A 12,851-nucleotide genomic window follows, 5' to 3' on the forward strand; every position below is an offset into this window, starting at 1 on the left:
GGTGCGATGATAGTGTAAAAGGTATGAAAGTGCCTATTTCAAACGGACAGCGTCTCATTATCGTACATGCCGGCAGTGAAAAAGGTTTCATTCCCAACGCGTTGTTGATTTTTAAATTGAATCAAGCAACCGGAGATTACCACAGAGAAATGAATTCTGAGAATTACATTCGCTGGGTTAAAGAAATGCTCCTACCCACTTTGCCACCTACCTCTGTTTTAGTAATATATAATGCTTCTTACCACAATGTTCAGTACGAGAAATGCCCATCCTCAAATAGTAGGAAGCAAGACATGCAAAACTGGTTGTTACAAAACAATATTCCCTTCAGTGATGGTATGTATAAAACTGAACTCTACGAACTCAAAGTTGCATAAGTTGCAAAGCCAAAAAGTTCATTTTAGATCAAATTCTAGCTGAATATGGTCACACGGTCCTACGTTTACCACCTTATCATCCAGATTTGAACAGCATTGAGAAGATATGGGGCAACGTAAAACAGTGGGTTGGACAACACAATGTCACTTTCAAATTAATTGATGTGTGGGAGCTGTGTAATAGAAGATTTTCGGAGATTGGGGAGAAAGAATGGAGTGATGTCTGCTGTCATGTGCAAGATGTTGAACAATACTATATCAAAACTGAAGGTTTGTTGGAGCCTGAAATAAAGCACCTCACTATCAGGGTTAACAGCAACAGCAGCAGTAGTGACAGTGAAATATGTAGTGATAGTTCCAGTGACTCGAAAGCAGAAGATTCCTCCATAAGCGACATCGAAAGATTGGATTAAAGAGCCGCAATGTCGCCATCACACATCTGTTCCAGTTCCAGCACGTAAGTTTCCACCTTTTACTAATTACTTATTCTCGTTAGGATATTCATTTTCGCATATGTCTCATACTGGATTACAAATGATTTGTTATCTTTAAATGCACTGCTGTATTACTAGTATTCTACTTTGTCCCTCTCCAACTCTCGCTGTTACAAGCATTCTAGCAGAACAGCTGATGATCGTAGGCTCATGTGCCGAGGCACTTGGTGCTGATTGGCTCTGACATTTGCGCCCACTCACTTCCCCTCTCCCAGTAACCTCCATGCGGAGTGTTAGACTCGAAACGACGCTGCGCATTAGAAACGCCAGAGAACTTCCGAACTTGCGCGAGCTCTACCCATGTTATTGGATGCTGGATGGGCGCCGGGCTCACTTCCAATGTTAGAAAAGCTCCCAGATTTGAACCGGCCGGGGATCGAACCCGGGACCTTTAGCATGGTAGTCAGATGCGTTACCGACTGACACACCGCGGCGAATCGGTACAAATTATTAAATTTTCCATACCCCTTTCCTAATTTTAAAGTAAGTATTTTAGATAAGGGAATTTTCCCCATATATACTGATGGCTGCAAAATGGCCATAAGTGGCAACGCACCCAAAAATTGGCATTATCTTTTTTTGACTTTTTAATGTTATGTTTCCCAAAATTCAAGTTTTTATTTTAGAACATTTTTCTGCCAAATCTACCAAAACTCATATTTCCATTGTGCTTTTAAACTACTGTTTTAAATTGTAGGTCAAGTGGTGTAAGTATTTTCATAACAGTTTGATATGTTGGAACCGATTTTTGTGGAAGTTATTTTCCATTATTTTTTGCTCGACAAATGCCAATGTTATGACTCCCCTGTGGCGGTAGGTGAGCATTCGATCTCCACCAAAATTGCACTACTTAGCTTGGTGATCCAAAATACTTCTCGTGTAACAAATACTGATGTTGCGGCTTCTGTGGATTGTTCTGATAGAAGTTGAGAAAATGTTGGGAAATATTTGATTGAACGTGGCAGTCGGAATTATTCCACGTAACAACATGCATTATAGTTTTCTCTTGGATAAAATGTTGGAAAACTTGTGTGTTTTAGATACCAAATATGGCACATTTTGTTTCTTTAAGCCTAAAAAAGACAAGAATGTTGGATTTTGAGGCATTTTTCATTGTTGAAGCACATTTTTAAAATTCGTGAAAAATGCCAACAATTCACATTTTAGTATGCCAAATTCTTGTTATTTTAAATGGGTAAAAAATGTGTCCACACATCACTGCACGTTCATAAACACTACCTTGCAGCAACTGACATTTTTTTACTATTATTGTGTTTGTGAAAAATCAAGGTCCCTACTAATTGGAACTTACTTTCTGGATGCCCCTCATATAAATCAGTAGAAGAAAAGTGATAATTTAGCAGATCTGGTCGAGAAAAGTCAATTACTGAAGAAAGTGATATGTTTTTAGGATTGAATGATTCGAGTAATTACGATATTAAAATATTTACGTATTTATTTTTATAATTTTATTTCATAACATTGGACATTCCACAAGTTAAACAGGACCAAAACGAGTGTTGCAGAAAAGATGAGGTTGGGAGCATCATGCACTTGTCAAATTTATATGACGTTTACCAACGCAGATTTCCATTTTACTATTTTGTGATATTATTCAAAATCCCAATTTGTTGGATTCTTCTTAACATGGAATTGCAGTTCCATGTCATTGGAAACTAGCAGTTCCATGTCATTGGAAACTAATGTTAACCTGTGCGAAACCAGTATTACGCCTGGATGATGAAAGAAAACCTTCATATGCATTTCTAAATTGAACAAGATTAAGTGAGCCAGGAGAGTGAAAAAATCCAGCATCATATTTTCAGTGGTGCAGCAGACTAAGGCTCCATTTTTGTTGGATATTGGATCCGACAAACGTTGCAAACGACAAAAAATGTCATACTGGAACATCCAAGAAACATCGGATTCATGAGAATGCAATGCATGTGATTCTTGTCGGATATTGCAGAATGACAAGTATCAAACTGCTACGTTCAACAAAAATTGCATGCATATAAGGAGCCGAAAATTTTGTTCAATGAAATGTTGTACCACACCAGACAAACTCGGATGTACGGCTCTCCTACAAGGCTCTGTTTGTGCATGGAATTTTTGTCGCACGTTGTAGTGAACATTTTGTCGAAGTTAGCATTAGTCGGACGGCGATATCCAACAAAAATTGTATGCATCAATGGAGCATAAATGTTCATCTTACAAATGTTGTACCATGACATTCAACAAATTACAGGGTTGCATAGCACCCTTTTTGTTTTCATGTTCCTTCAGAATGTCCAACAAAATGCCATATTACGATGTCCAACACATATCAGACAGTGCCACAGTGGTAATGCCCCTCTCCCCCTCCCCTCCATCTGTTGGCTGTTCTGTCCCCTTACTACTTCCATACAGACAAGAAAAAATATAATTCAATGCATTTTCCACATAATATTTAGAGGCTTATAAAATTTTTCTGCCCTTCCGGAAATTACTCTCTCTCTGTCCCCACCTCCCATCACTGGCACTGGCACTGTGGTTGTGTTGTGCATAAAAGGGGCCTAAAAGTTGAGGCTGATATTTAGGAACAAGATTTCCTGTTCCCATGCAGCACTACATAACGCATCTTTCAAAGCAAATGCCTGGCACATTCACTCCATCGAATAAAATTTTTAAAAAACATCAATAAGGGCAAAATTCCCTGACTTTTTTTGACCTCTTAAATTGACTTTTCCAGGTTTGTCACCACCCTGTTCTATTAAAAAGAAATTAGGTGATAAGGAACAAAGACAGGTTAAAAAGACCATTTGATTGAATGTGGTATAAATGGTAAAGACTGCCCACACTTTAACACTATGGCATGCCTGCCTAGGCAACATTTGACCATCTTGGCTGTCTGGCAATTGTATATTATTTCTCAGGAATTTCTGACCCTTGGACCACATGCTGTCTTGCTGTAATATGTACAGATGTTTATTGGGAGACGAGGAAATTTACCAAGCCCCTGGACAAAACATTTTCCTCTATTATACCTTTCCCTACTACAAGGGAAGAAAAAGTCATTACTTTAAAATACCCCAAACCCACAGACCCATTTCAAAGGCTCTCTATCTCTTGTTAAAGTTTGATTTTGGTGGACAAGACAACACTCCATCATGGCTTGACTCTGTTCCTCCTGTGGAATACAATTTTACAAGCAGGTAAACAGAGGGAAATTTTACAACAATAAACACATGCTTAATATGAAAAAAAAAAATAATAATAAAAAAAATCTAAATGAAGTATCTACAATCCTAAAACCATCAAAACTTCAACACATTCTACATCATTACTTACATCTAAATCATTTGTCTTTCCTGGGAAACTCTCCAATAAATTGAACCTCGTCTGTAAAGAAGAGAGGATTAACTTGTGAGTAGTAGGGAACCATGGTGTACAGTACATGTTGAAAGTACAGAAAATATAACACCTATGATATTTATTTGAAACATTCATAGATCATACTGGTAAAATATTAAAAACTTGGGTCAAACCAAATACAGGTGCTATTATTGATCTAATTTTTTTCTCCATGTGAAATGAATCCAAAAATACTCTTGCTAAGATATACGCACTGGGTTATCTGGGAAGTTCTTAGGGTTTTTGACATGGGCATATGTAAGCACCCATCTGTGGAAACAAACAGTAGAAAAGAGAAATGAAATATTGGTGGCACTGAAAAGCAGACATTTGATTCCATCGGTAAGTGATGTTCAGTTGAGTGAAGCCGAAACTGTGCTTCTGTGTCATGTGTTAAACATGAATGGTCCAAAGTTGCATTTTAGACACAGTATGTTATTCCTTTACAAAAAGGGGTGAAAACGTTGCAGACATACATGCAGATTTTGTGACATACAGGGTGCTGAAATAGTTCAAGAGACTTCTCTTGAGCTCTTTTCCTCATATTATTTATGTGTTTTATTTTAATGTTCTGATCAATGTTTTCTTTAATTCCTTGTTTAGTTTTTTAGACTAGAAAGTGTGTTCACATTCAATTCCTCACCGATGAAAAAAAAAGGCAGTTGGAAAAAAGCACTTTCTTTGCTTCAGCTGGTTACTCGTGATGGTCTTCAAGAAGTTATTTTTACTGATGATATGATTTTCACAGTGGAGCATGTGCACAGATATCAAAACCACAGTCAATTACGGAAGAAAGGCCAGAAGAATTCAGTTGATGAAAAAGCTGTTGCTTGTCATCATTTGCCTTTGTCTGTGATGATTTGGGGCAGCATTCGTGTGATGGGAAAAATGCCCTTGGTGTTCATCAATCAGAATGTCAAAATTAATACTGCTAGCTATCAGCAAATCATTCTCTGTGATGTTTTGGAACTGTGGAGAGAAGAGCACTATGGTGAAGATGGATTCACACTTCAGCAAGACTGGGCTCCAGTGCATTCAGCTTGGTCAACAATTGCAATGTGTGAAGAGCTGTTTCATGTTTCTTGGGGAAAGTGTGTTTGGCCTTCAAATTCGGCAAATTTGAATGACATGGATTACTCCATGTGGCTGAATTTGGAGAAGATTTCTTGTGTTCCATACAAATCAGTGGATGCACCAAAAATAGCTTTACGATGTGCATGGGATGAATTTACTGCTGAAGAGTGTGCAAACTTCACAAATGTGTTTAGGTGAAAGGAAGCAACTTTGATCACTTATTGTAATTTTATTTTCTGTTGTTCTTATTACTAGTGCAATAAAAGTTTTTGAAAAGTTAGTGATTTAGACTTACACAGCAGCTTTATGCTGTTATAATATTTTCAAAGTAGTCTCTGAACTTCATTTGCTACCCTGTATATGGCGACAGTTTGAAGCAGGGACCTGTAACGTAACCCCTTGTAACGCTGCCAAGTTACGAATGGAACTATCGATATGCGTTGCATTGGCGTTCCACACAGTACCGGACAGATTGGACCTACCTACAACCTGGGTAAATTAGGCGTACCGTTACTCAATGACCCATTCACTTCAGGTACTGAGTGGAACAGGTCTCGGATGGAACGGGTACGAAATGGAACCACAAGTTGCTAACCGGTACTGAAGCACTATGACCAGCGCTTGTTATTAAAATACCGGTACGTGGATAGAAATGGATGAAGCGGGTAACATTTGTAACAGGAACTTACAGTACGTATCATAACAGTTTACTGTCAATCAAAATTCCACAGCAGCAAATGGAATACCGATAAATATACACTTCTTTGTTTAAAAATTATTATAATAACTTTAGAAAAAAGTAATTTGTGATCTTTCTGGATATTATTTAAGCGAAAAATATGTATAAATACTATCTAGTTTATCTTTCATTAATTTGTTAATAATGGTATCAGCTATGCAAAAATTTCGAAGACCGTCACTCTGGCAAACTATTAACAATAGAAAGAATTAGTTTTAACAAGCTCATGTATAATATACTAATTACAACGACCTGCGCAGAAGGTCGATATTCGTCATTCAGGCAACCTGTTACTAGGAGGCATGTGCAGTAGGCCCCATTACTTTTAAAATAGGTAGAGAAGTGAAATTGAGTTTGACGGTATGCTAATTAGAGCACGGCAAATCAACATGATTGTGGAAAACCGGAAGTTGATGGACGCCATATTGAAAAATGTTACATCTTAAGATAGAGAAGTGAAACTCGGTTCAACGGTAGCTCATGCTAATTAGAGTATAGCAAATTGACATGATTGTGGAAAACCGGAAGTTGATGGACGCCATATTGAAAAATGTTACTTTTTAAGATAGAGAAGTGAAATTCGATTTGGTGGTAGATCTTGCTAATTAGTGCATGTTAAATCAACATGATTGTGGAAACCTGAAGTTGATGGACGCCATATTGAAAAATGTTACTTCTTAAGAAAGAGACGTGAAATTCGGTTTGACGGTAGCATATGTGAATTCGTGTATGGCAAATCAACATGATTGTGGAAAACCGGAAGTTCATCGACGCCATATTGAAAAACGTTACTTCTTAAGATATACGAGTGAAATTCGGTTTGGTGGTAGATCTTGCTAATTAGTGCATGTTAAATCAACATGATTCTGGAAAACCGGAAGTTGATGGACGCCATATTGAAAAATGCTATTTCTTAAGATATACGAGTGAAATTCGGTTTAATGGTAACTTATTTTAATTAGGGCATGGCAAATAAACATGATTGTGGAGAACCGGAAGTTGGTGGACGCCATATTGAAAAATGTTATTTCTTAAGACAGAGGAGTGAAATTTGGTTTGATGGTAGCTTATGGCAATTAGAGCATGACAAATGAACATGATTCTGGAAAACCTGAGTTTGATGGAATTCATATTTAATTTGTAATAAATAAAAACTAAATTGACACAAAAAAGTATTTCTTTTTCAACATGGCGTCTATCAACTTCCAGTTTTACAGACAGCACATGCATTGTCCATGTTCGAATTAGCAAGCGCAATAATCTAATCGAATTTAACTTCTTCATCTTAATAAAATGCATTTTTAATTATGCTGTCCATCGACTTTCGGTTTTATAATATCATATAAATTGACCATGTTCTAATTAACATAAGCAACCACCTAAGGAAAGAGGAATATTAAAGTAAATTTTTCCGTTAACGTCCGGTTTTCCCTAATCATGTTGATTTCCAATGTAGTAATACCCATAATATCATAAAACTGAATTTCAGTCCTCTATCTCAAGAAATAACATTTTTAAATATGACATCCATCAACCTCAGGTTTTCCAGAATCATGTTGATTTGCCATGCTCTAATTCCCATAAGATACCATCAAGCCGAATTTAACTGTTCTATCTTAAGAATTAACGTATTTCAATATGGCGACCATCAACTCCCGTTTTTCAAGAATCATATTATTTGTCATGCTCTAAATCCCATAAGCTACCATCAAACCGAATTTCACTCCCTTATATTAAGGAATTACATTTTTTAATATGACGTCAATCTTCCGATTTTCCATAACCATGTTGATTTGTAATGCTCTAATTCCCATAAGCTACATTAAACCGATTAAACTGAATCTCACTGCTCCATCTAAAGAAGTAACATTTTTCAATATGGCGTTCATCAATTTCCGTTTTTCCAAAACCATATTGATTTGTTATGGTCTAATTCCCATAAGGTACATTAAACCGAATCTCGCTGCTCTATCTAAAGAAGTAACATTTTTCAATATGGCGTCCATCAACTTCCGGTTTTCCACAATCATGTTGATTTGCCATACACGAATTACCATATGCTACCGTCAAACCGAATTTCACGTCTCTTTCTTAAGAAGTAACATTTTTCAATATGGCGTCCATCAACTTCCGGTTTTCCACAATCATGTTGATTTAACATGCACTAATTAGCAAGATGTACCACCAAACCGAATTTCACTTCTCTATCTTAAGAAGTAACATTTTTCAATATGGCGTCCATCAACTTCCGGTTTTCCACAATCATGTTAGATTTAACATGCACTAATTAGCAAGATCTACCATCAAACCGAATTTCACTTCTCTTTCTTAAGAAGTAACATTTTTCAATATGGCGTCCATCAACTTCCGGTTTTCCACAATCATGTTGATTTAACATGCACTAATTAGCAAGATCTACCACCAAATCGAATTTCACTTCTCTATCTTAAGAAGTAACATTTTTCAATATGGCGTCCATCAACTTCCGGTTTTCCACAATCATGTCAATTTGCCATACTCTAATTAGCATGAGCTACCGTCAAACCGAATTTCACTTTTCTATCTTAAGAAGTAACATTTTTCAATATGGCGTCCATCAACTTCCGGTTTTCCACAATCATGTTGATTTAACATGCAATAATTAGCAAGATCTACCATCAAACCGAATTTCACTTCTCTACCTTAAGAAGTGACATTTTTCAATATGGCGTGTAATTTCCAGTTTTACCAAAATCATATTGATTGGCAAGCCAGGTCAACCCGAATTTAAGATCTGTAATGTAGATGGTAACATTTCTCAATATGGCGTACATTAACTTTCCCTTTTTTCCACATGTATTAGTTGGTAATATTCTAATTACATAAACTATCATCATGTCGAACTTTCAATATCTTGCTTGAAAAGATTTTTTTTAATATGTTCACCTTGCACCCTAACATTACGTGTATTGGTTATATAAAAGTAACATTATTAATAACAAATCTCACGATTCCATATTTATTTTTATGTATACAATTTATATTTTATTGCCTACAACCTCCATTAATATTAGTTCTTATCGATTTTTCAAGAATTCAACAATGAAAGTTCTAAAATGAAGAGTTACGTGACATATATTTTCTGATCCATTCAATACCCATTTGATTTGTTGAAAATAGGTTTTGTTACAATTGTACCCGATCCTAAAGTTTCAGGTATACCCATCATGAATTTGTACCGGTATGATTCTAAGGAGAGGTACGTACCGTAACGGAACCGGCATTTAGATAAGGAACAAGTTCCATGCTTTCTGGTATGGGTATTTTAACGTTCCACTCTGTGTACCCAAAGCTGTCGTCCCCGAAGCACTCTCGGGTATGAACGGAACGGTATAGCAGAAGCGTTACATTTCGCCTTACCAAGAGGTTCTGGTATTTTCCTTGGAACGGTCCACGGCACTTGGGCTGGTACGTGGTACCCGGTACGGAAATAACACGGAACGGTGACAAATACCAATGAATTGCGTTACGTTACAGGTCCCTGGTTTGAAGATGGTTTGCCCGATTCAAAGTAGAAAAATTCAACCTGTAAGATGAGGTTCATGTTGGGTGTCTGCCAACAGTGGACAGTGACCAAATTGAGTCTGACCCCAAGATCGTCAACCACAGAAATAGCAGAGGTGCTGAACACACCTAAAACCACAGTTTACGAACATTGGGTGAAACTTGGATAAACTTCTTGCTACAATATTTGGGTCCTGCACAAACTGTTGGGAGAAAAACTGGTTTTCTTCTTATTCCACTTGTGACATGTGTCTGAAATGGGAAAAAATTCCTTTTCTGAAATGAACGGTGACTGATGATGAAAACTGGATAGTGTATAACAATATTGTGCAAAGCAGGCGAACCACCAAACAAACCCCAAAGCCAAACATTCATTCACAGATCATGCTCTGTATCAGGTATTGAAGGGTATTCTGTGCTCTGAGATGCTTCCACAAAATAGGACAATCAATTCATATGTGTACTGCAGCCTTGGAGAAATTGCAAACCACCCAGCAGAAGAGTTCAGAGCCAAGGAAAACGAAGGGTGTTGTGTTCAACCAAGAGAGCACAAGACTGCATATGTCTTTGATCACATGTAGAAAATAGAACTTGTTAGGCTGGGACGTCTTGCCCCACCATATACACTGGACATGCATTTGTTCCAGTCATTACAGAACTTTTTGAATGGAAAATCATTGTTACTCCAAATGCTGTGAAACAGCATGTCGATGACTTCTTTGGGTGCAAGCCAGCTCAGTTCTATGCGGACAGTATTTTGATGTTGACAGAATGATGGACGAAGGTTATCCTTCTGGCACTCATATTTTCTCTCTCTATCTCTCTCTCACACACACACACACGCACACACGTGTATAATGTTGACAGTTGTTGACGGTGGTGTTATGGCTGTTGGTGTGGATGGCAACTGTGAAATCTGAGTTTTGGGTGGAGGAGTGATGGTTATTGATCCTAAGGTTCATGAGGGTGGAGGTTTCGCCAAGGTAGAAGTTGCCCAAGATTTGGCAGATGAGGGTGTAAATAAGGTTGGATGAGTGGCAGGTGCCCTTGGGGTGAAGAGTGAACTCACCTGCCGCAGTGGGAGAGGTGATAAGTATGGGGCAGGTCTTGCACCTGGGTTTATTGCACATGCAAGCTGGCAGGGGTGGTGTGGAAGGGACAGGAGTGTTTTGGACCAAGATGTTCTTCAGGTTAGGGGGGTGATGGAAGACGACCCTTAGTTTATCCCGAAAGATGTTCCTGGTGTCAGGATCAATGTGCAGGATGGGAAGGAGGGAGTGGTGGGTATGTCTGATTTTCGTAATATGGGGGTGGTATTGGGTGATCAGAGCTGGAGGGTTAGTTTTGTGGTTTTGGGTTGTTTGGTACGGTTGTGGGAGGCGGCTCCTGTGATTTGTTTGTTGATGAGGGTAGAGGGGTAGCCACGGTTGGCTAGGGCTTGGTGTAGGTGTAGGTTGTAGTTTTGGCAGGATGAGGGGGATGAGTTGAGGCGTTGGCCTCCAAGGGCCAAGCAGAATGGTATGGCTTTTTTTGGTATGGTGGGGGTGAGAGCTGGATTAGTGGAGATACTGGAGGTGGTTGGTCAGTTTGAAGTGTATGGATGTTTCCAAGTGGTCTCCAACGATGTGGATATCCACATCTAGGAAAGTCCCTTGGTCTTGGGAGTGGAACCAGGTGAATTTGAGGGTGGTGTAGTCGTTCAGTTGGTTTAGGAATGTGGTGAGGGAGTCCAGAGGAGGGAGATGTCATCAATAAATCTCAACCAGAGGAGTGGTTTCAGTTGTTGGGAGTCAAGGAATTCCTGTTCCAGGCTCCCCATGAACAGGTTGGCATAAGAGGGAGCCATATGGGTGACCATAGCTGTGCCACGTATCTGTAGGTAATCCTGGTCTCTGAAGCAGAAGTTGTTGCAGGTAAGTACCAGGTTGGCTAATTGTATCAGGAAGTAGGTGCTGGGGTTGTGGGGTTTGGGTTGGCTGTTGAGGAATGATTCCGTGGCACGGAGGGCATGGGGGATGTTGGTGTAGAGGGAGGTGAAATCAACTGTGGTGAGGACGGTGTTTGGTGGTAGAGGTGGTAAATTATGGATGATGTCCAGGAAGTGGTTGGTGTCGCAGAGGTAGGAGGGCAAGGCTTGAATGAAGGGTTGGACTGTGCTGTTGCCATTCACAACCTATCACAATATTCCCTTCAATGACTGCTTCCAGGTGGCGATCATCCACTTCTTGCCCAAATCCACGAACACCTCAGTACACAAAAGATGGGCGAAGGCCTACATATCAGCCATGAGTGCAACCACATTCCCTGGCCTGAACAAGGCCACCCAGTAATGTCCCCCCACACCCACCGCCAGCAACACCCTTTACCTCCCCCTACACCTTTCACCATTCACAGTTTTCGACAGCCTGGGAAAGGAAAAACATGCTTTCTTGTGTGCGAAGCTGTCTACTTTTTTCTTTCTGAACCTGGCAACACTGAAGGCCACGCTATCGCACTGCTATGTAGCTCACTTCACAAAAAACAAAAAACGCACGCACGGGCTATCGACCACGTGAGTTGTTCCTGAGAGAATCTTTTCATCATTCATCATTCGTCTTACATCACAATATGTATTTGTCTTCTTTTCTTCAACAAAAACCCTCAGAAGTTTCTAGACAATCCAATACCTGGTCAAACATTAAAATTAGCATGGGCACCATTGGCTAATTTCTACCACTAACTATTTGTCTGCTAGTTGAAAGGAAATATCAACTATTAATCAAACAAGAAAATATGTTGACTACCGTTTCAAGTAATGTTAGTTGTTTCAAGAGACATTCACTGTAATGTAAAATCATTGGTACGAGGGCGGATTGAAAAGTTCGTGGCCTGAGTAGGAAGAAAGCTTTTAATTTTAAGTTTCATACATTAGTTGCATAGCTATATCCTTTGGTACTCACTGTGTAAAATTTCATTTCATTTCATTGCTCTATTGTTTCAGGTGAAGACTTTTAGTGGGCAGAAGTGACGGAAATTTGTGACATAGAGAAAATAGAGCATCGCACTGTCATTAAGTACCTGCAAAAAAAGGGCTTAACACAACAGCAAATTCATACGGACATGGTAGAGACACTTGGAGACTCCGCGCCCTCGTATTCCATGGTGAAAAAGTGGGTGGCTGAATTTAAGCATGGAAGAAACAGCATTGAAGTTGACCCCCGCAATGGCAGGCCTGCAACGTCGACCACAACA

The 12,851-nt window shown here is 39.0% G+C and overlaps 1 protein-coding gene across 4 annotated transcripts in view; it reads right to left on the reverse strand.

Moving 5' to 3' along the window:
- LOC145984561 (putative protein FAM10A4) overlaps window positions 1-12,851 on the reverse strand; it is a 173,153-nt gene that overhangs the window by 10,190 nt on the left and 150,112 nt on the right. For all 4 annotated transcript variants that reach the window (XR_014441355.1, XM_083118214.1, XM_083118212.1 and 1 more), the window contains one exon: window positions 4,202-4,252. Coding sequence is in view for 3 of the 4 variants with exons in the window: in XM_083118214.1 (XP_082974340.1) it covers window positions 4,209-4,252 (44 nt within the window). In the remaining variant the exon portion in view is untranslated. The remainder of the gene's footprint in view (window positions 1-4,201; window positions 4,253-12,851) is intronic.

Source organism: Lepisma saccharinum, chromosome 2 (assembly GCF_977018435.1).
Source record: "Lepisma saccharinum chromosome 2, izLepSacc3.1, whole genome shotgun sequence".
In the NCBI taxonomy this organism is placed as follows: domain Eukaryota; kingdom Metazoa; phylum Arthropoda; class Insecta; order Zygentoma; family Lepismatidae; genus Lepisma; species Lepisma saccharinum.